A 24,956-nucleotide genomic window follows, 5' to 3' on the forward strand; every position below is an offset into this window, starting at 1 on the left:
AGCCCTTTGTAACAATTTACCTTTCCTCTACTTGGGTTTCACACTGAGTGTCTACAGATGTAGGCCTTTTCTGCCAAACAGCTCTGGGGCCAAGGACAAGACAGCCCCTCAACAGGCGTGCGTAGGTGATGACACTTCTTTCACCATCTTTGCATCTAAACATGACACTTTATCTGTCAACAATGAATTGAGCTCCTGACTGTTTACAGCATGGTTCTAGGCAGAATGGGCTGTGAATGTCTGCACTATATTTTACTCCATTATATCTTGTCAGAGAGAGAACACAGATAGCCAAAGTGGAGCAGGACCACCAAAAGAGTCATTGTCCAAATACTGCCTGTGGCACGTAGGTAAATTTACAGAACTATGCCAGGAGTTGCACTGCTTCAAAACTTCTGTGAGATCATCACAACCAGTTTCTCTTATATTCTTGGGCTTTGGCAATGCTACTATCATTTCTTCATTCATTCAAGCTCAAGTCCATGATTTGATTCCTCCTTCTCCAGTCATGCAGGCCATTATCATTTATTAATAAGAATAGTAATACTTTTTATTCACCATTTATTATATGCCAGGTTATACTCTGCAGTGGGTGCTTTTAAATACTTTAACAAATTTAGTTATTATACAACTTTTTTGAAGCAGGACTATGTTATAGTTTGGATCATGAATGTCCCTCAAAAGCTCATGTGCTAAAGGGTTGGTTCCTAGCCAGTGACACTATTGGGAGGTAAGAAATTTTTAAGTGATGGAGCCTAGTGGAAAAAAGTTAGGTCATTAGGGGCATGTCCTTGAAGGTGATATTGGATCCTAGCCACTTCTTTTTTCTCTTTCTTTGCTTCCTGGCTGCCATAAGGTGAATAGGCATTCCACCATGGTATACTGCTGTGCTGTCACAGACCCAAAGCAACAGGGCCAAGTGACCATGAGCCAAAATACAACTTTCCTCCTTATAAGTTGTTTATGCCAGGTATTTTGCCACAGGGCTGGAAATCCCATTTTGAAGCAATAGCAGGGGAGTTACAGAAGTGAAGCAGTTAGCTCAAAAATCACAAGTGAGAAAATGTAAGGTCTAGAATATGGTTCTAGGGTTCTCTGCCAATAAACATTATCATATTTTCTCCTGTTGAGCATAAATATTCTTTGAGGTGACATTTTGAAGTTTCCAAAGCATTGGCACAAAGTATACATTTGATCCTCCAAATATAAGGGAGAAGTAGGCTGGACATCTATCATCCCTATTGCCACAAAAGTGACAGACTGTCAGGTATCACTGATGTGCTCGAGGCCACCTGTCTGAACCTTGGACTCAGACCTTCTGGCTCTTTTCGTTATTCCCATAAATACCATGCTTTTTCCATAGAGCAGCTGTTTCTTCTTTAGAAATGACCAATGTATGAAATTTCCTAGGAGATCAGTGCAGCCTACTACAAAGACATTTATGATAGTCAGGGTTTAAAAAAAAAATGGAAAAGGACGTAGAGTTTTCCCTTTCCATGTTCATTCAGACACTAGACTAGAACATCACTGAGGGAATTCAGCCCACTCCATAGGGCAGTGGATGTGGGGGGAGCTAGAATAGAAGATCTCTAGGGCTCATTTTCCCCTGAGATCCTACAATTTCTGTTTTCTGGGGACCACCCTATCCTTACCATCTTGGTTGCAGTAACTGTTCCCTCAGCCATGATTTATTATAGCCATCTCCCAAATGGGTTCTTGGACTTTTTCTTCCATTCCACCAAAGTGGTCAACTCATCATAGACTATCTCTTTCTAAATCTTCAGTGTCTCCCTTAGGCCAGCTGCTCCCATGGACAGTCCCCTGCCTGATGTCACATTATTTGTCTTCATTTTCTATCCAAACTCATATTTCATATCCCCCAAACTCAGTCTCTACATAGTCACCCCAAACATTTTCCTGCTTTCAGAGATGGCCACGCTCATTCTAGCCTTCAGTACTTGGCTTTCCTCATTCCCCTCTCTTGACACGTTCCCCATTTGCCTTCTTGCCCATAGAAGCACATCCATCCTTTCAGGCCCGGGGCCAATTTTTATTTTAATTCAACAAACAAAAATCTTTAATGAATTCCTTCCAAAGAGTACAAAACAATCTAGGAATAGTCTTCCACTCATGTAATAAGGCTATAAAGATCTAAAAATAACAAGGTATGGCTGTGTCTTCAGGAAGGAGTACAATCAGAACCAGCTGCTCTGGGAAACTCTTTGATTTTGAACACCTGATTCTACATTACTTTATGTCCTTGGTATTTTATCTGAGCTACTTATGTCTATTTTATGAAAGGTAAATATTGAGCCTTCTTCCAACACACCTGAGAAAATGGTAGGCGATGAAATAGTTATAAGTTATTCCATTGAGAAGTCTTGGATTGCATGTTTTCTCTTCTTCTCCACATTTCTCCCTCCCTCCCTCCTTCTCTCTCTCTCTCTCTCTCTCTCTCTCTCTCACACACACACACACACACACACACACACACAAACACACACGTGCAGCCCACCAATTAATTGAATTTCTAGCATATTGAAAGAGGAATGGCATTAGAAGTTAAAATCCCATCTCCATGACTTTCTGGGGTAAGGATGTACAAAATCCTGATTAAAGGAAGAAATTTTAGTAACTGACCACTAGTTTGAGTTCCAGCTGTCAACAGCTGGATGTCCTTAATAGAACACATAATGTCTCATTGCCTCGACTTTCTCAAGACAAAAATGAGGATGATTAAAACAACAACATCAGAAACAAGCAGTGGTACTCAGTACCATCCTCCCAACAGGGTTATTAATGTAAGGATCAAGTGCACTGATATGTGTGGGGCTCTCAGAACAATTCCTAGCACATAATAATCACTAAAAAAATGTTAGCTATTCTTATTACTAATCCAATAACCTTGGAAAGATGGCTTAAATTTCCCAGGCCTCAGTTTCCTCCTCTTTAAAATGAGAGAGAGCAATGCTCATCCCCGTAGTCTGGCCCTGAAAATTAAATGTGAAAAAAAAAATTGAGAAAATATTTCACAGAAAAATTTTCCTTCTTATTGACCCAAGGCTTCTGATTATAATCTCCAAAACACAACCACATCTTTCTCCTGTCTCTGCTCCTTCAGTCAGTTTGTATGTCCACCATTCATGCTACTGTAGGAAACAAGTTGTTTTTATTCCATAGAAAATGTTGGCCTCTTACAAATTCATCTTAAGAACATTGCAACTTAAATTACACTAGGTAGTTACATAAGCCAAAGACCATTCAGGTTCCCCAACCCACAGGCGGCTTTCCACAGCCTGTACCTGCACATTTCAGCCAACTGTGAACAGCAGAGAAAGGAATTGGCCCTCTTCAGGATACTCTGGGGCTCCAGGCACATCACACCATGTAAAATCTGGTTAAGATGAATATCAAGAGAGGTCTTGAAAGCAAAAAGGAGTCAAAGCAGGTCAGACAGCAGCCAGAGGGAGTTTCAGAAGGAGAGGGGGGCCTGATCCACCAGTTCTGCCAGAGGGAGGAATCATGAGAACCCAGTTTCCTGGCAACAGCAGGCTTCCTCAGCTCTGGACACAGGGCCCTGACTCCCTGCCTGGTGGCTGCAGACCTAAGCCATCAGCTGGGCTCTGAATGCATTCAGACTAGTTGACCTCAAGTGGATAGTATATAACTTCTTCAGGAAGTTTCCGTGGTCCCCAGAGGAGATACTGAGGGTCTCTTTGGGGTAAATTTAGTGATGAAGAGAGTGGAAGTCAGACCCAAAGGAGGAGAGTTTGCACCTCAAATATTGACTTGACTACCTTCCAGCCAGGTTGACTCTCCTATCAAAGGGACTGAATTGTTACAAAGGCTCATGTAGTCTTTCTAGATCTCTGTGTTATTTTCTGATGATGATGATGAGGAGGTTTTTTTTATAAGAACTTACTCTGTTCCCTCTATGTCTCTGCATGAGTGGGCTGGGAAGGCAAGTTCTCAGCTCTACCTGATGGAGGAATGTAGAAGTTAAATTTCACTGTTGGAACAAGGTTGTTTACAATCTAGATGGTGGAGTGATACAGGTAGAACATCTAAAAGAGATATCAAGACTTTAAGGGAAAGGATCAAAGAGCAAGAGAGCATTGAGCCACACCACTCTGAAATGTTTTGATGAGTCCTGAATTCTCTTGTATGATTAATATGTAAGAAACAATACCTTGGCTGGGCATGGTGGCACACACCTGTAATCCCAGTGGCTGGGAGGCCGAGACAGGAAGATCACGAGTTCAAAGTGAGCCTCAGCAATTTAGCAAGACCCTAAGCAACTTAGAAAGGCCCTAAGCAACTTAGCAAAACTCTGCCTCAAAATAAAAAATAAAAAGGGTTGGGGATGTTGCTCAGTGGTTAAGCATCCCTGAATTCAACCCCTGGTTCCTAAAAGAAAGTGAAGGAGGAGGAGGAAAAAGAAACAATCCCTTGGATTTATATTGAGCTTATACAAATTACCTCATGAACAATTCCTGACCACAGGGTTAAGAGCTGGATGAAGATAAAAAGTCAGAATTCTATGTTTTTCTTAAAATATTTCTGTAAGACAAAAGGGATATTTGATAATAGAGGAATGGCTAACCTGTCTTTCTATCAAATATTGGTTGGGGGTGCCCACAATTTTTTAGCAAGTTAATGGCCCTAGAATTGTGCATTGGGGGCGGGGGTGAAAGGGTGAAGGCTGTCATCTTCTTGACCAGAACTTTGGTGTTAATCAAATAAGACCATGCCTGTTGAGTTGCTGAAAGTTAATAAAATTTAATTTAAAGTTAATTTTAAAAATTGGAACCCATTTACATAAGAGGCCCTTAAAGAGCTGTGGAGAAAGGAATTTTTTCTAGATATTTTATTTATACTTATTCATGCACTTCTAAATCAACCATAGCATAAAAAAAAAAAAGAATACTGTCTGATACTAGGCAGAAAATGAATGAGGAACTACAAAGTTTGGAGCAATTAACCTTATTTTGTGAAGCTGAAGTAAGGTTAATTATCTGCAAAGCCACCAGACAATAAGAAGCAAGTTGAGATTTGAACCTTCTAAATGTCTTTTCACCTCCAAATTGCTTCTCTGAGGGACCTGTTGTTGCTCCTTGGAGTAGTTTGTTTATTGAGCACTTACTGGTAAACTAGGATCTTTCAAAGTACATTTCATGTGTTACTAATTTAATCCTCTAACCTTTTCATGATGAAAATGTGAATATTTCCATTTTACAGAGAAGTTGACTGAGACTCAGACAGATTAGATAACTTGTCCAAGATTATACATCTTGCCAGTTCAGTGATGGAATCCATATGGAGGATATCTGGCTCCAGATACAACTTCTTAACCTGTCTCCTGACTCTCAGGAGAAGGCATGATTCTCTGAGTCAGGAGAGGGCAGCTCATGGTCACCTGAGCACACAGTGCACAGGAGAGGAAGCCTGAAGAAAAGAAGTGGCATTCTCTTTAGATAGCACACAAGGTTCTAGTTCCAGAGAACAGACTCTGGACAGTCTTAAACTCTGATAGGATGCAAGTCATGCGTAGAGACATTGGTAGGCAAAGAAACACCTGAGACCCTTTCTGACTTCCAAGGATTCTGAGGTCTCCTACCCCACAATACTACCTCCCCCATCCCTAAGCTCCCTCACACAGCACACACACATGCACACACCTGCTCCCACACCTACACACACACACTGCCCTCACCTTCATGCTCACCAGTTTCTATCCTCCTTCACCATTGAGATAGAGAAGTGTACAATTTGCCCTTGTACCTGCCAGTTCACTTCAAGAACAGCTGGTCCAAGAACAGTGATCACTCTACAGTGGCACCAGGAATTTCAAGTTCTGAACTTGATGTGATAACACCGTAATGAGAAGAAGCCCCATCTAACAGAGCTGCACCCATTACTGACAGAATTTGACCTCAGCAGCCTGAGAAGGGCACAACCATGGCTCTGGAATTTTCCACAACCAAGTTCAGAAAAAGCTAGTTTTGCTCTGCTACAGAGAGGCTCTCTCCAAGGGGCTGCTAATAATAAAAAATAACTTGTGTAGGTTGCATCCTGTAGCTCAATTGCTTTGAGAGGTCATTGTTCTCTGTCCACAGGGTCATTAATTTTAGTTGCCTCATTGCCACCCACATAGGCAGCCAATACATTCTTCACATCCCCTCAGGAGTGGGAGAAAAAACATAGTTTGGAATCCAATCTGACCAGAGTTTGAATGATGTTCAAGGAGTTAACATTCTGATATTTAAATTCCTTATTTGGCCAATGAATCTGATAGTTGCTATCTATCCTACATTATTAGCAGAGACTTAATTGTATAACATAATTAAAGTACCTGATAATTATAACTAACATTTTGCCATCCACTTTGAGAGGTGCTGTAGGTCTGTTTTATTTTATTCCCACCATATCCTATGAGAAAAAGGTTGTTATCCACATTTTACACAAGAGGAATGTCAAGGAAATATGCATTTGATTAATTTCAGACAGCTGGAAAAGGGATTCAAAAATCAACCCCAGGTGGGGCTGACTCCAAATTTTGTGCATTTACCCAACATAATATTTCCTACTATGACAGACTTCATCCACACACCACAGGTTTTTTAAAAGGAGAGTTTGGCCACTCCCAAAGAAACATAAGGAAGTCTGTCTAATGAAAATGCTTCCCCAGTCAACAAGGAACTGAGGTATTCTGGGCATCATGCTGCATACAGACCTATCACTAGACAAGCTAGCAGATGTTTTAGAAGGTACCATCCATAGCCAGTGGCTGGACTGTGCTAATGATGGCCCAATTAAAGACTCAATTGTCAATTAGCAAAGTTGGAACGAGCCAGGTGCAGCTAGAGCCCTAGGACTTGGAATGCAATTCCTCCTCTTTATAGGGGTTTCTCTTCTCTTAATTAGCCTGAAATGTTCAAGCACATGGAGGCAGGGCGTGAGGAAAAGCTCTGGGAGCGTGGGAGAGGAAAGATGAAGTCAGCACTTTCTATGCTGATACAGAGGAAGAGAATGAGGGGAACCTAAGGATATTCCTTCCCATGGGGCAGTGGAGCCAGGAAGGTGACTGAGTCCTACTTTGACGGGGTTTCAGAGAAAGTTTAACAGCCATTACCAAGGTGCTTTGAGTCACTATTGAAATGAAAGTGGATGATGATAAGAAGTCTCATCAGGGTATTTCAGGACTTAGTCCATAAGGGGACATTTTGATTTCATTAAGCCTATTAAGGGAAGAACTGTTTTTCTTTCTTTCTTTTTTTTTTTTTGGTAGTGAGGGAAGAACTTGGAACTTTAACCATCTGTATGCCAGCACCCTGTTCCAAAGTGTTGGGAAGGCTCCAATAGCCACCTTGATATTTTCACCTGCCATCTTAATCACTCAAAGAGAAAAGAAATGGCTCACTCCTTAAGGCCTGATGGTACCACGCTCCCTCATGGGGTGACTCCAAAGTACTGTTCAATAGCCATCCCCCAGCTTGCATCTGTCTCTGAGAGGTCCACCTCTGGGACCTCAGCCCTCTTGAGTCATTCACTTCCTCAGAAACTGTATCTCCCAGGGGTGACCTCTGTTTGGCAGTCAGCAATGCTCTCCAAATGGAAAATGAGTTAGTTATTCTCTCAAATGACAGTCCCTTAGCTGTATGCAATAGTGCACCCATGTAATCAGGAGGCTGAGACAGGAGGATCACAAGTTCCAGACCAGTCTAGGGAGACCTTGTCTCAAAATTAAGACTAAAAAGGGCTGGGGATGTCAATCATTGGTAAAATGTAAAATGTAAAATTCAAAACCTCCAGTACCAAAAAAAAAAAAAAATAATAATTCATAAAACAAAATAAAATGACAGTTTCTTACTTCCATCACTGTGCATTAAAACCCAGATATCTTTTTATAGTCAATTCATCAAAAACTGTGTCTTTCCCTCCTCCAGAGTATCCTTCTATAGCCACAAATACAGCAAACATTTGGGGATGAAATCTTAACCCTGATGAGTTGTAAGAAGGCCCACTAAATAGACTGTCAAGAAATTTTACACACCTGCAATAGGCAATAAATGGGTTTCCATCAACCATATCCTGCTTACCAGAATGTCTCCATGGACTTCCTTATGCCCAGTTTCATTGATAGAGTTTGTAAATTTCTTTTGTTTAAATTGCAGATAAGGGAACCACACACATGCCTTTTCTCCTCATGGGTCTGGTCTGTAGTCAACTCTTCAGTGTCTTTTTTTCTTAATTTACCAAAATTTTGTGTATTGGGGGTGGGTACAGCATGATATTTTGAAATATGTACACATTGTGGAATGGATAAATGGAGCTACCTAACATATTTTGTGGGGAGAACACTTAGAATTTATTCTCTTAGGGATTTTCAAGTGCACAAGACATGGTTATTAACCTTAGTCACCATGTCACACAATAGAGCCCTTGGACTCATTCCTCCTGAGCAACATCTCCCCATGTCCCCACCTCCAGCCAGGTAACCAAGATTCCTTTCCACTTCTATGAATTTAACTTCTTTACATTCTACATATAAGTGAAATCTTACAATATTTGTCTCCTGGTGCCTTTTTGAGTCTAACATCTTCACACTAGAACCAAGAGTAACCCTTCATGAATATGGATGCCATGCCAAATTCTCTTAATTAAAGAAATTATATATAAGAATCTCCATATATACTAGACTTTCATATAAATTTTGGGTCAGAGGGATGTTACCATAATTCTGGTTGTAAACTATTTCTGAGGCCCTGATATATTTTGTTTTTAGACAGCAGTTAAGAAGTATAGAAAATCCCTGTCCACAGAGCTGACCAATTTATTTCATTAATTAAAAAAAATACTTTGGGTCCCTCTTAGGAGATTTTCACCTAATAGGTGGAACAAACTGCTTGTAAAACTCAGTTTATTTGATACATAAAATTGCCTTTTAATAAATAGTGCTCATTTTATCAGAGAAAATAGATTTGGAGGGTATATTCAATCATCAAGTAAATCTGATTTGTGCAACATGTCTGCTCAAAGTCTATTTATTTTCACAGTGAATTCCTTTTTAATACTGTTACCTCACCAAGGGGTTTAGGTGAAGCATTTACTTGGTTCCTTTTTTTTTTTTTTAAATAAATAGCAAAGCTACTTAGAACATTGAAAGGGAAATTGGATCCATAGCAGGGCAATATTATAGAAAGGGCATGGGGTCAGGCTCAGACACACCTGGGCAGGGCCCAAATCTTTCCCTTGCCTAGCTAAATAAATCTTTGCAAGATTTTTAATCTCCCCAATCTTAGTTTTCTCTTATAAAAGGGGTTGTTATCTGGATTGACTATTACAATGTACAGCACTTGTAAGTATCAATAAATCAGAGCTTGTGTAGTTGCTGCCTCACCACCATATTCAAGTAGGTTGTCCAAGACTTCACTTTGGAAATATTTTTTTTAGTTACCTTATGGGGGTCAAAGCCCAAATAATGGAAACTAAAGGGGTCATCTCTTAATTCTTCTCTTTGAACAGCATGTAAGCTGAAGGAAACTAAATATTTGCATGAGCATTAGACCCCAGTTTACAATCCATCTTTTTTTTGCAGAAGTGCCAACCTCTGAGGGTTCCAGAGTAACACAAAGAGTGTCTGCACAAACCACACAGGTCCTTGCCAGTGCCTGGGGATGAAAAAAGCAATGGGATCAGGAAGAATAAGTCTTGTCAATCAGAAAAGGCCACGTGAAGAGTGTAAAGGCAAGGCGTTGACACAATGGGCTAGCAGAGTAGGGGTCCCTGGACATGTCCAGGCTAGAGATGGAAGACTGTCCTAGGATTCTGCTTCTAGCTGTCTGTTCATTTTGCCTCTAATAGATCCCAAGGAAAGGAAAACACAGAGCTGCTTATCTGCCAGATGTCTTCGGATGACAGTTTTTTCCATGTATCCATTTATCCTCATCATCTCAGGGGCTCTCCCAAGACTGTAATAGACTGGCACCTGAGATGATTGAGCTCTTGTACCCATCCCCCATATGCAGAAAATTTTGAGGTTCTCTCTTTTTTTTCCCTAATAGTAAGTATTGTCCTATTAAGGAACAAACTCATTAGGCAGACTTTTAATTTTTAAAAATGTAGTAAAATATACATAGCGTATTATTTACCATTTTAAATATATATATATATTTTGCATTCAGTTCCATGGCATTAAGGGCACTTACATTGTTGTGTAGCCACCAACATCATCTGTCTTCAGAACATTTTCATTTTTCCTAACTGAAACTCTGTGCCCAGAAAACAATAATCTCCCATTTCCCTCCTCTCCCTAATCCCTGGAAACCACCATTTTGCTTTGTCCTTGCTACTCTAGGGACCTCATGAAATATTTGTCCTTTTGTGATTGGCATATTTCACTTAACATAATGTCTTTGAGGTTCACCATGTGTCAGAGTTTCCTTTTTTAAAAGCCTGAATAATTGTATAGACTCTAAAATAAAAATGATACAGTTTTGGTTGATGGCCTCACATTTTGAGACTTGCTATAAAACTTCACACTTAACGAGGCTTTAAAAACTGACTTATTTCATTAGCATATAATTAGTTGAGATTGTTGCTCAGCATTTATTATAACTAGTGGAAAATAATAAATGTATGCATTTTTTCACAAAAAATTGTCTACATAAAGTGGTATCGTAGGAGGAAAGCCATGTAGTGGTCTTCATGCAAAGAGATAGTATTATCTAATTAATACTTGGGTTGTAGACACAAGTATTAATTAAATAATGTGAGTCACACTATGATTCCTGGCACCTGTGTGATAAGGCACATAAGTAGTCCTCACACAGAGATCTACAGATAATTCAGTACCCAAGGTTGCTCAATGACATAACCAGATCAAGGAACCAGCAGCTGAATTCGCATCAACTGTTTCTCCCACTCTTTCTTACTAGTTACCTGGCAAAATGGTTGTCCTAAACTCACATCATAATCTATCTACTTATGCATTTGTTAACTTATTAGGGCATATATTCATTTGTATAAAATTCTATAATAATTTGGCTCTAATCAGAAAAGAAGTATTATGAGGCATAAAAGACAGCATGCATCTCTTCAGGAGAAATAAAACCTTTCTGGCCATATAAAACCTGAAGAATATCATGACATCTCAGTCATGCTTGGTAACTGGGGTGATGTGTGTAACACGCATCCATCTATGCTGGCCAGTTTGTGGGGTTGATTCATAACCCAGACTTGTCGATAACATTCTGCAATGTTATCAAGAGATGGAACAGCAGAGCAAGCCACTTCCTTGTACATATTTTTAATTTAGAAGTATTAATTGTAATTGTTAAGCTGTGTCTTCAATTTTCAAGTAGCATTCCTCCCTGTGTGATCCTACTTCCTCAGTGTCCTTAGAAATATTATAGGACCGGATGAAAAAGGAACTGAAAGGAGAATGGAAAATTTTTGATCCCAGGACAAAGATGAGTTGGACATCATAATAACAGATGAAGATGCCAGAAAGAAGAGCTTGTGGGATGAGGTGGAGAACAAAACACGGGCTTCTGAGGTCTTTGGTAAAAGTGACTTTTTCTAAGAATTTTGTATATCACGCCTGTCATAAACATTCAACTTCATTGTGCAATGAAGACAGATGACAAGAATCTGCTGTTCCAACAACCAAAAAAAAAAAAAGCAACTTCCCTATGTCCTTGGAATCTGACTTCCTCTGTTCCAAATGCACAGTGGAAAACTTGTGCCCATGAGGACTGGACCAGTTGTTTATGTGACTAATTGGATGTCTACATAAATAGGAGAATAGGGGCAGGTCCGGCTATTCTCATCTGTTCTAAAGCCAGAGCTTGCTCTAAAGTAGAGAGGCATGTAGACTGGAGAGAGAGGAACCATTTAGCTGTCCTTTGCTGACTCTCTTATGTAAGCTCCAAGGTCAAGAAGTCTTCATTTTGTTTCCAAGTAGCAGGAGGAAAGACAAGTTTTAAGGGTCAATTATCAGGGAGGGTCAGGGCTTGGGAAGGTTCTAAATTAGGGTGCCAATTTTATAGATTTGACAATAATGGAACATGTGAAGAAGAGACTAAAGAGAGGGATTGGAGAAGAAATGTCCTGAGGGAAGAAGATGAATATTGTTAGATGGACAGTTGAGGATGGGCAGGAGAGAGTCAACTTCTTCACAGACAGGAGATAAGTGAACAGTCAAGGAGAAAGAAGAAAGAGGGAAATTTTGACTTTGAGAAAAAGAAAGCTGAGAAAACTCAGTGTACCAGCAAATTAGGAGGAAATGAGAAAGAACTGTAGGACAAGTATTTGGGGATAGTTGAACCTAAGAATGCAGTGGAGAGCTCTAAAGAGGTGAATTAAGCCAAGCGCAGTAGTGCACACCTCTAATCCTAGCAGCTCGGGAGGCTGAGGCAGGACATCTGGAATTCAAAGCCAGCCTCTGCAAAAGTGAGGCACTAAGCAACTCAGTGAGACCCTGTCTCTAGATGAAATACAAAATAGGACTGGGTATGTGGCTCAGTGCTTGAGTGCCCCTGAGTTCAATCCCTGGTACCACCCCCGCACAAAAAAAGAAGTGACTTAAAGGGTGGCCATGCAGTCATGGGAGCCACCCAAGACAATGCAGAATCCTGGTGGGGCAAAAGGGGCTCATATTTGAAATATATGAAAAAATATTCAATGTCTTCAGCAATTAGGGAAACACAAATCAAAACCACTAACAAACAAACAAACAAATAAAAAAACTACACAGATTTCTTCTCATTCCAGTTAGAATGACAGTCATCAAGTATACAAATAGTAATAAATGCTGGAGAGGATGTGGAGGAAAACAAAAGGAAGAAACACTTTCACACTTTTATTCAGTCACAAAGAAGAATGAAATTATGCTATTTGCAGGAAAATGGATGGAACTGGAGACGATTATATTAAGCAAAATATGCCAAATTTAGAAGATTAAAAGTCAAATGTTTTCTCTAATAGGTGAAAGGTAGAAAGAAAAGAAAAAAAAAAAAAGGTGGTCATGGCAGAGGGGCAGGGTCCCATGAGAATGGAAGGGAAACCCGTATAGGAAAAGAACCAGAGAGAGGAGAGTAACAGGGAAAATAGTGAAAATTGATATTGGCAAAATTATACTGTTATATCATGTGCATGCACAAATATACAGCAACAAACCCTATCATTACTTATAATTATAATGTACCAATAAAAATATGGGGGAAGAAAGGTTGTGTTTGCAGGGTCTATTCTAAATTTTGCAGATGGGCAATTCTTAATGGTCATTATATCCAAGGAGGAACTTTGTGAGTGCCAATAAAGGACATTATAGTTGAGCATTTCTTGGATTCCAAGAAAATACACAGCCAAGGTATTAATGTCACCTTATGGCTTATGAAGCCAATGAGGAGGTAAAAAGAGAATTTAAAATTTTCACAGTAATTTCTTGATAACCCTTACATGACCTAGCAATGCTTCATCTGTGATCATAAAAAAGGCTTTGGGTGTGGATGGTACAGCTCTCAGAACCATCCACACAGCTTTTGATTTAGCAGAATAAAGTGTTTTTCATTTAAATTCCATCCTAGAACTGCATCTGCTACATCATGGGGAATAATGGGGATGAACAGGAGGAGCTGGAAGGATCAAAACACTGTGTAGTTCCTGTAGACACTAATGCAACGTGAAGTCATCATCTCTACCTCTAGGCCTACAAAAGTCTAGCAGTGTTCCAAGTGTATCCTTGCCATTCTTAGTCCTTAGACTGTGTGAGAAGGTTAGCATTTGGATTATAACAAGTTCCTTATAAATCATCCTTCTCGAAAATTTTTTAAAACCACAACTCAAAAATTCTTCTCAAAATCTTTGAAAACTTAAGAGCAGCGCCTTTTGAATTTATATGTCTCTAAGTCTCACCTAGTACCTGGCAGGCATGTAGATGTTCAAAATCATCCACAGAATGAATGAATGGACTCTGTGCTCTCTATGAGCCCATATTTCCCTGGGATATACTTTCGGGCTTTAAAGTCTCTGTGACCTTCTCCCATTCCTGTGTCATTCAGCATCTTTCTTCTGAAAGATGCATAAGCAACTCTAACTTTGTAAACAAATTATTATGTGTTGGCCCCTGTAGGCAAGATCTAGTTCTTCTTACTCCAGGTCTACCCTGGATTTTCTGCTCTTAATTTTGCTCATTCCTGGACTGATCAGTTGGCTGTGCCTCCTACAGAAACAGTGGAAGAGATTAAAGAAGGGGCAATAAATAGGAGGTGGGGTTGGGGAGCCTGAACAAGTAAAAGAAGACGGCATATATTGAGGCTTATATTAGGCAAAACAGTCTTGACCTGAAATCTCCATGCCTACTAGACAGAAATCTCAGCTTTTTCCTCCTTGGAACTGCTAATCACCAAGAAGGCAACTAGTCCATTCAACATGTTATGTAAGTCATTAAAAGGTGTCCTCCATAGAGGCGGAGGCAGCCAACCCCAAAATTCATGTCATGGTGAGGGAAACATGGGCCAGAGTTCAGTTGCACTGGATCATTTGAGCAGGCAGGCACCTTGGGCAGTAACCAACTTGCATTACGATGTTCTTTGTTCCTGATAGGTACTTACTCTTTGGAGCCTAAGTCTTTATTCCTAAGAACTACAATCTCATTCTAAAAGCTATCTATCAGATTCTTGGACTACATTGTAACAATTAGAAGACTTAGGAGAGCTGGGTTTGGTGGCACATACATGTAACCCAAGCTATTTAGGAGGCTGAGGCAGGAGAATCTCAAATTGAAGGCCAGCCTCTTCAACTTAGTGAGACCCTGCCTCAAAATTAAAAATTAAAAAGAGCTGGGGATGTAGCTCAGTGGTAGAGTGCCCTGGGTTTAATTCCCAGTCCAGAAGAAGAAGGAGGAAGAGGAAGAAAGGGAGGAGAGTGAGGTGGATGGGAAGGGAGAGGAGGAAAGAGAGAAGAGGGAGAAGGGTATACTGTATTAGATGTTTGCATCACTGTAAACATGTCCTTTTCACCTTCAGTTAGCAAACCAATGGGATAAGTTTATGTGAAGGGCTTTTTCTGCTATGTTTGGGCAAACTCAGCAAAGCAATCTCTTCATTTCTACCTTTGTGGTTTAGTTCCAGCAAGTAGAAGATTTATGTATATTACAGTGTTTTAACTAGCTTTTAGTTGCTGGGACCAAAAGACCCAACCAAAACAATAGAGAAGGAAAAGTTTATTTTGGCTCATGGTTTCAGAAGTCTCAGTCTCTAGACGGCCAAATCCACAGCTCTGGGCCCAAGATGAGGCAGAACGTCATAGCAGAAGGGCGTGCAGGACATGGCAATTAGGAAGCAGAGAGAGAGCTCTACTCACCAGGGACAAAATATGTACCCAAGGGCACACCCTCCGTGACCCACTTCCCCCCGACATATCCTACCTGCCTATAGTTACTACCCAGTTAATGCATTCAAGGGGATTAATTCACTGATGGGGTTATAACTCTCATAATCTAATTACTTCACCTCTGAAATTTCTTGCATTGCCTCACATATGAGCTTTTGGGGGACACCGCATATCTAAACCATAACCTAAGGTCTTCCTTTTCTAACTGTACACTTCAGTAGAGCCATGGATAAAAGGCAGGGGGATGGATTTCCCTCCATCCCTTGGAGGTTGAGTCTAACTCTCCAGGGCTTTTCTCAATGCAAATCAGGCAGCAAATCTTAAGTATCTGTGACACAGCTAGATTAAACCCTGGGTGGGCTGTCCTACCACACCACACCAGCTGGACCCCAAACTGACAATGTTCAATGCCTACAGGGCTGTCAAAATTGGAGATGGTGTGGGACTGAGTAAAGATTATGACCATGCCAAAATCTGCAACTGTGTTTTCTGAGTATGCTCTGTTTTCAAACTGGAAAAAAAAAAAAAAAGTGACTCTTTGGATTTGACTGGAGAAGCCTGTTGATTTTTTTTTCCCTCAGACAACGGCAGGGGAGAACGAGTATGGTGTGGATGGGAGGTTGAACTCAATAAGTAAAGGCTCAGTTTTGATGAGGCTGGCCTCTCCACCACCTGTGCCACTGGAGTAATTTTCTAAATGTTCAAAAGAAATTTGTGAGGCTAGATTCCCTTCTGTGGCAGGGCCTCATATATGTTTTTCCTTGGTAAAGATAAACTTTCCAATGAAAGGAAGAATTCTCTGGCTCTCTCTTCATTGTTACTCCTTTTGGGGGTAAAACATAGCTCCTATCTGCCAAATTTCCACCAAGACTCAACTGCCATTCTTGACCAGTAACTATAATCCGTCCTTTTCCAGGGTGGTTTGACAGGATGTGACTGGATCTTGTATATTGCTTTACTTGAAGCACTGCTATACCTGAGATTTCTAAGGACCTGAAGTGGGAAATTCAACAGAAGCTCAGGAAGGGGGTCTGGTGGAGAACATCCCCTTGGCCTCCCTTGTGCATAATATCTATAACAAATGGTGACTAGATCCAAAATCATGTCGTTGTCTCATTAATTTTTTAAGGTTCCAACTTCTGAGGACACTGGGAAAGGAGCAATTATAATTGTGAGGTCAAGATTTAGGACTGGCCACTGCAGTCATTCAGGGCCTTTCTCTCTGTATTATCTTCATTGCTTTCAGGCAAACACATATAAATCTGGCTGTTTTTGGATGGACATCCCAGGCAGACTTGCCATGTAGTAATGAAGTAAACAACTAGGTTTTATTCCTCCAGGAGAATATATCGATGAACATGGTGGCTGCCAAGTCTGCGATGCTTCGTGTGCCAAGTGCCGGGGGCCAACCCAGGAGGACTGCACCAGTTGCCCCCTCACAAGGTGAGTTGCCTTCGGTATCTTCTGGGGGTAGAAGGTCACAGGATGCAGGGTGGGGAAAGGAGGTGCTAACCAGATCAGCAGCACCTCAAGGATCTGTGGGAAGTAGAACCAAACTTCTTCCCATGACGCAGATATTTTACTTGGTCTGGCCACAACCCACATCTGTACTATCCTTTCTCCATGATGCCCAATACCCTGTGCAAGGACCAGTTCCCCGGGGAACTTCGAAGGCTTCTTCATTGATGAAGATGGTGGCTTCAGAGCCATCTTTCATGGCTGGAATTTCATCCCTCAACCATCACTTCCATCTTCTGGCCAAATATCTACTCATTTCTAGAGTCAATTCAAGAGTGAACTGTCCGATGAAATGCCTCAGCATTTCAGACCCTTTTGAGTAGAATTAACCTTCTCTGTCTATGCCTCTTTGCTCTATATAAGCTTCCCACCAGGCACCTGTTGAAGGCATTTGCTTACATCTCTGTGTTAAACCGTTTGCTCCTTGAGATCCTCCCTTTTGTATCTCCAGTTCCAGTCAGAGTGCTAGGAAAACAACAGGCACCTAATACATGTTTGATAATTGAGTGAATGAGGGCCTACCAAGCATGTGAGTGGCATTCTAACAAAGAGAGTTGGAGACTGCTGTGGTTTTGGTCGGTGCTCCTCTGATCCCAGCACTTGGTGGTTGTTGGGTGCCATGTTGGAATGAATAGCCTGTCATTGCCAGATGACTGTGGAGGAAGCAGGGTGTCTTCCCAGACCAGCAGGAAGGGGCTGTTCCACTGGAAAGTGCTTTGTGTCTCTAGAATGGATGCTCCCTAAACCAGTCATATTCTCCTGATTAGTCTTCATGACTGTAACATCTTTGAGAGCAGGAGCTGTGGTATAGGTGCCCCGCTATTTCCCCACAGTAGTCAAAGGTGTGTGCTTTATTGAATCTATAATCAATAATCAATATCTTAGGTTTGTTTGGCTCTTCAAATATCTCCCTCAGAAAGAGGAAGCAAAAAAGGAAAACAATGAATAAAGAAAAAAGAAGGAAGAGGAGAAGGAAGGAGAAAGACAAAGATAAAATAACAGTTTTAAGAATTCTCAGTGATAGCTAGGTGCTGTGGCACATTCCTATAATCCCAGTGACTCTGGAGTCTGAGGCAGAAGGATTTCAAGTTGGAGGCCAACCTGGGCAACTTAACATGAACGGTCTCAAAATCAAAAAATAAAAAAGACTAAGGATGTAGCTCAGTGGTTAAATCCCCAATATCATAAAAAAATTACAAAATCAAAAAAAAGAATTCTCAATGATAACCATTAGGACATTTTCAAGTATCTCTTTAAGAAAACTAGACTTCTAAACATTGCATTTTCTTCAAAGCAATTTCAGAGCATACTTTAAGATAATATTATCAAGATGAGGTTCTCTTTCTCTTCTTACTCCTGACCACGCCAGCAACAAATCCCATTGCATGTTTGGACATCTTTTGAACTGGACGAACATTTTAGCATTGCTTGATAAGACTGCCCATCATCCAGTGCACAGTGCTGATTATCCCTGGCTCACCGAGAAGTGAGAAAAAAAAATCTACCATACATGGTCATTTTAAGAATCTGAGTCCACTGGGACTAGATCAGAGGTAAACATGCTGGGTTACTTCAGTAGTTCCATTTGTGAAGTATCCTGTGATTCAGCTTTTGAAGAAATAAAAGCAAGTGCATGGACCTTGAACCAGGATATCTTCTTAAGAAAATCTTTTTCCCCCAGGAACAATTTTCTTCTCATCCCTCTGAGCATGCCATCCCCCACCCCCATTTCTCTTCTTTGATGTCAGTTAAACATGTCCAAGGAAGGGCACCATAGCATGGCAATGAGCTACCTGACTCCTTTTCTTATTTTCCTTGAAGGAGGCTGAGAAGGTGAAAAAGAAAGCAAACATCTTGGAAAATGGTGATGTTGGCTTGTGTGTTCTGGAAAGAACAGAAAGTGTTTTCTTTAAGTGTTTTCAAAGTGTTTTCTGAAGAGTAGTCCTCATTCACTTTGTCCTGCTGCAACAGAGTACTTGGGGCTGGGTAATTATGAACAGAAGTTTGGCTGACTATTCTGGAGGCTAGGAAGTCCAAGTTCATGGCACCAGCACCTGGTAAAGGCTTTGCTGCTGGGTCATGCCATAACAGGTGGTAGAAGGAAAAGAGGGCAAGAATGAGAGAGTAAGGGGAAGACAGATTTTCTTTCCTAACTATCCCACCCCCATGACGACAGCATTAATTCTTGCGTGGGGCCAGATTCCTTGCAACCTATAATTATTGCTTCTTAGACCCCACTTCCTAACACTGTTGCATTGTTAATTCAGTTTCCAACACATAACTTTTGAGGGCACATTAAAACCATATAAAATGAAATCAGGTCCATTAAAGACTGGTCAAAAGGCACCTGCTTAGCTGCGCATGAGGTTGTACACTCGTAATCCCTGCAACTCAGGAGGCTGAAGCAGGAGGATCACAAATTTGAGGCTAGTCTCAGCAACTTTATGAAATCCTATCTCAAAATAAAAAATAAAAAGAGGTGGAGATGTAGCTCAGTGGTACAATCCAAGGTACAAGCCCCTGGATTTAATCCAGTACTGCAAAAAGAAACAACAAAAATAACCTGCTGCTTTATATCCAACTCTGAGATAAATGAAGAGTCCAGGGATCCTGTTGTGAGCCTCCCTGCCCTTTAGGTCACAGGTAAAGGAAGGGAAAGTACTCAGGGACAAGCAATAGTGGTGAAACTTTAACACCCTATATCTGACACAAGAGTTGCACAGGTAGAAGAAGGGACACCCTAGAAAAACTGAAACTATAGAGAACACAGCGTCTGCCCAGCTGTGGAAGAAGAAAGTAGAGTTACCGGTAGGGAATAAATATCCTCAATCTCTCTCCTTTGAACCTCAGATCTCCAGTGAATGAGGCCAACGAGAAATACAGCTTATCTGTGAGGATAATTGAGCTTGGGATGCTGTATGGGGTGGGCTCACTTCTAGGACAAAGGACAGAGAAATGCAGAAAACAGATCTGTGTTGGGAGCGAGGGGTGACAAACAAAATAACCAAGATAGTTGTTATGAGTTTCTTCTTGTTCTGAAGCCTTTGGATAGCTCTAGTACTGGTAAATAAAGATAATCTTCAAAGAGTTTTCATCTGGGAGAGGAATGTTAACATTTGTCTTGAAGGTTTGCTTCAAAACCACATGCAAGGGAAGTAAATTGGTGAAAAGAGAGATGAAATAAGATTGGCCAGGCCTTGATGACTGTTGAAGCATTTGTACTGAGTGATGAATGTATTGGCTGGTAAGAGGTTTACTTTTATATAGTGTATGTATGTGTGTGTGTGCGCGCGCGCCTTTATATATGTTTAAATTACTCTATAATAAAATTTTAATAAACAAAAGAATTTAACTAAAAGAATTTAACCCTAACGTGGTTTTACAGGAAATTCAATTAGGGAAGTCGTTTCTGCACCCTGTAGTTTCCCTTTGCATGTCTATAAACCTTTGGGTTTAATTCCTTGAAGACAACTGAAAACTTGAAGGAATCAAGTGCCCCCTTTGCCACTGTATTTACCATGCAAACATCTGAAATGCTGTGGCCCTATATGGCCCATGTTCATTTCTAAGCCCATTCCTGAAGGAGGCATAGAGAAATGAATAAACTAAAAACATTTGAAAGTTACCTCTGTTCTTATCCAGCCTTAAATATTTTTATTTGATCTGCTTCAATGAATGCAGAAGAAAAAAAAATTTCTTTCTCAAATTTCATTCCGTTAGACCATTAAAGCACCAAGAAGTCACATTAAGTGCCTTTGTCATGGCTTTAATTAGGCCAAGTCAACAATCAGCACAAATTCTGATTTGCCATCTCCACTGTTACAGTTCACATCACACGCGCACACAGGCACACAACCTGGGGGTTTCTGGAATACTCAGCTCCAATGCTGAGATCATCTGTCCCAGCTCATTAGCTCTTGGTTCCACCTTCTTTCCTCCTTGCTATTAGATCTGTTGGACCTGGGACAGGTCCTGTCTATGAGAAGGTCAAGATCATTCATAAGTAGGGAGGAGAAGTTCTTCTGTAGACATCAGCTTATCAGAATGGATTTCATGCATTGGATAACTGGTGGTCCCAGACATACCTTGATACTAAAGAAAAGTTTCATCAAACACATTTTCTTCTTTTATAGAGCAAAGTGAGAACTTTCTACTTTGTCTACTTTTCTGTAGACAACTGTGGCTATTTGAAATGGGACTTCTCTTCAAGTTTCTGAGCAATTTTTCTTGAGCAGGATGGAGAGTGAAGGACAGTGATATAATTCATTGCCTTCACTTAAGCATGTCTAATTTCCTTATCTTTATCTTTAGAAAGAATCATGCTTTCACAAACATTGGGTATGTTGCTTTTGCTTTCCTCAGGGTGCAGCAGGAGGGGGTGGCTTGACACACAATTATGTGCTTGAAAGTTTCTTAAAATCAAATCAGAAGTCCCCTTTCCTAATAAAAAGGGAAGGTTGTGCCTTCTGCTTCCTCCTCTGTCTGGTGAGGTTTAAATGGTCCCTATTAAATCAAATTACCTCTCCCAAGAGAAATGACTTCCCCAAAACCAAGCTATCATCTCTTCCTAAAAAGGACACAAGAATGATGTGTTTCACATCCTTCTGAACTGAAAAGATTTAGCATGAAAATTTTCATTTTTGCATGAAAATGAACCCCTAGATTTCATTTGCCCTTTTTTTTTTCCTTTTCAGCAAAACATGGAGGATTTTTCAAATCCTCAGAAAGCTCTTCTGCAGATTTTCTTATAGGGATGTTGTTGGTTTTGTTGTTGCTATCATTTTTTAACTAGTCCCATCCAAATAATTCCTTGGGAAAAACATCTCCTAAATCACAAATCAGAGCCAGAGTGGGGCTGGGATATTCCTGTTGGGCATCAGAACCACCAGTTTAACATCTGAGCTCAGACAACAGGCACCTCAGTTTGCTCCATGGTGCAGAGGATGGGCTTTGACAAGACAGCCAGATGTGGGTGTCTGTTTAGGGTTGGGACTCCACACACTTCTCTGCGTCAAAAGGATTGTTTGGTCCCCAAATCAAAAGGCCTGGGCAACCAGGAGCAAGTGACCTTTTGTTAAGTCACTGGCTTAAATCCCAGTAAATTGATGTAAGTGATGCAGATGGTCAAGATATGGGAATGAACAAGACAGAAGATCACTTAAGTTGCAGAGCCCCAGGCTAATTTCTTCCAACCCTTGGATCAAAGTGGTCCATTCTGCCATTCAAGGTTGGTTCCAGGTCTGGAAATAGCAGGGTTTAGACAAGTGCCACCCCAGGACCAAGTTGCTCAAGGTCGACACCTGGCCTTTTGTGTGCTGTCTGGCCTGAGTGGAGGAAGTGGTAGAGAGAGAAGGAAACCTTCCCTTTTCTGTACAGGCCCAGTCAGCTCCCCCAAGCCTGGATGGCAGCACTGTGCCCTTAGGGCCATGCACACACTGTGTACTCTGTTAACCTCCAGATGGACACAGTAGGTGCACTCTAAGGAAGCTTTAATAGACTCCAATCTGGCATCACCTGTATTACTTGGAAATCACTCAGCAAATTCCAGTCATTGAGGATTGATTTTCAAAGTATTCTCTTACATGAGCCAGCAACCCCACTATCTGTGTATAGCCCAAAGAAATGGAATCAGCATACCAAAGAGAGGCCTGCATGCTCATAATCATTATAGCACTACTCACAATGGCTAAGATATGGAATCAATCTAGGTACTCATCAACAGGTGAATGGACTTAAAAAAAAAAGTGCTATATATAGTGCCGTTCAACCATAAAGAAGAATAAAGTCCTGTCATTTGTAGTAAAATGAATGTAACTAGAGGATATTATGTTAAGTGAAATAAGTCAGACATGAAAAGACAAATATTGCATGTTTTCATTCATATGAGGAAGCTAGGAGAAATTTATATGAATGTAGAATAGTAATTTCTAGAGTCTGGGAAAGTTGGGGGTTTGGTGGATAAAGGACATTTATGGTAACAAACACAAATAGAAAGAATAACTTCTGGTGTTCCTCAACACAGTGTGTGACTACACTTCACCATAATATATTATATACTTATATATATATGAAAATCTAGAGGAGAGGAGCTTGAAGACTCTACAAAAAGAAATAATAAGGAGTTGGAGAGGTTAATTATTCTGACTTGATCAGTACATGCTATAGGCATGTGTTGAAAATCTCACTATATCAAATTAATAGTATAATTAATACATGTTAATCAAAAAAGCTACATAAATAAATAATCAAAGGTTTAAAACAAAATTATGCTCTCTGAACCAGTGGTGTTAGCATTACCTGGGAACTTGTCAGAGGTGCAAATTCTCAGTTTCTTCCCCCAAGACCTCCTAAATTAAAAACTCTGGAGGTGGAGATTCCAGCTCACTTCATCTATTCCCATTACCTACCTGACTCTAACATTTATTTGATCAACATCTTGTATTTTTCTTAGCAAAATTCTTGAATACAATTGACTTAATCACATTTGCTCTTATGACTACTTTGTCAAGAAAAATGACACAAAAGCATGAAAAACAATGACATGATGTATATATTATATGTATATAAAACCAAAGATATTAGAAGTCAACATGCAAAGCCGTTGTGGATGTTCACAAGCATGGTCAGAAAACAGAGACTGTAGGATCCCATATATCAGAAAATACTTTCAAAAAATGATGTTCGGAATCAGAATTCATTAATTATTTACAATATACACAGGCCAAGTTTATAAGTAGCATTTATTCTACCCTTCAAGAGCCCTTGGAGCTGACATTTCCCTTGCCCAGTGTGGGTAGGGTGTTAACTAAAGGAAGAATATTTTCTCTAAGACCTCTGCATTCAGAGGTCCATTTAGCATCTTGAAAGTTCAGAGACCTCCATCTGACTGCTGACTGGATTTGGCCAAAGCCTACAGTATGGGTTTAATCCCTGTGGGTACAAGCTAGTTTATTTGGAACCAAATACAGGATCAGATCCCCAGCCAGCTCCTGGCATGCCTGCCGTTGGACCCAAGTCTCAGACCAAGGATGGGTACATGACTAATATTTCGCATGTTCTAAGATGATCAGTCCCAGGCATCCCTCTTGTTTCTGGAACAATGAAATCCAATCTGTGCAGCGAAACATGAATACCACATGTTCCGATACTTGGGGCCTTTCTGGGAAGTCACCCTGATACATTCTAAAAGTCTGCTTTTCCTCTAGGGTTTTTGATGATGGCCACTGCATTTTGAGTTGTCCCTTGTGGAAATTTGAGTTTAAGAGCCAATGCCATCCATGCCACCACACCTGCCGAGCCTGCCAAGGAAGTGGACCTTCCAACTGCACCTCGTGTGGAGCAGGTGAGGGAGCCGCTACATCCTGCCCTACCTCATCCCTGCCCTATTCCAGCCCGCCTCCTTTGGTCTGACATAGAAGCCTCATCCCTGGGGTTGAGGGTTAAAACTTGACAACTCTTCCTTAAAGAGCCTGTACAACCCTGAAATCTCTTCTTGTTGTCAGAATGTGAAAACATTGTTCCCATTATGATGGATGCTGACTCATTGCCCCGGAGGGGATGGGAGAGAAAAACTAAGATCAGGCTTTCTCCAGAGAAGGAGAAAGGACATATCAACTGGATGTCAGATATAAGATAGGGAAGCAGAGGTATGTTGAGGCAAAGGTAAAAAGCTAGAGAATTAAGGAGGATATTTGATCTCTCAACGAGATAGCATATTGAGGCTGTGTCAGGGTCTTCTCTGAGCTGAGCTGTGCCATTAAGATGCTGTCAGAGCCCTGCAGAAGCAAGGAAATCATTCAACTCATGACAAATGTGACCTTTTGTGTCCCAGTTTGAACTCCCTTCTCCTGGTCTCAAAGGTCCTCTGCAGTTTGACCTTTGATCCCTCTAGCCTCATCTCACATGTCTGTCTGTCCTCTAGTTTGACCTCATGTGAGCCAGATTCATATTTCATTTGGCCCACATAATACTTTTAATATGTGAGCCAAATTTAAAATTTGAGAAATTTCAAATGAAAACACAGTTTTTTGTTTTTTTTTTTT

At 40.7% G+C, this 24,956-nt stretch overlaps 1 protein-coding gene across 1 annotated transcript in view; it reads left to right on the forward strand.

Annotated features, from left to right (window-relative positions):
- Positions 1–24,956, forward strand: part of Pcsk5 (proprotein convertase subtilisin/kexin type 5) — a 429,480-nt gene that overhangs the window by 307,637 nt on the left and 96,887 nt on the right. The window contains exons 21-22 of the mRNA XM_076846064.2: positions 16,737–16,839; positions 24,120–24,256. Coding sequence (XP_076702179.2) covers positions 16,737–16,839; positions 24,120–24,256 — 240 coding nt within the window. The remainder of the gene's footprint in view (positions 1–16,736; positions 16,840–24,119; positions 24,257–24,956) is intronic.

The sequence above is a fragment of the Callospermophilus lateralis genome, chromosome 2 (genome assembly GCF_048772815.1).
Source record: "Callospermophilus lateralis isolate mCalLat2 chromosome 2, mCalLat2.hap1, whole genome shotgun sequence".
In the NCBI taxonomy this organism is placed as follows: domain Eukaryota; kingdom Metazoa; phylum Chordata; class Mammalia; order Rodentia; family Sciuridae; genus Callospermophilus; species Callospermophilus lateralis.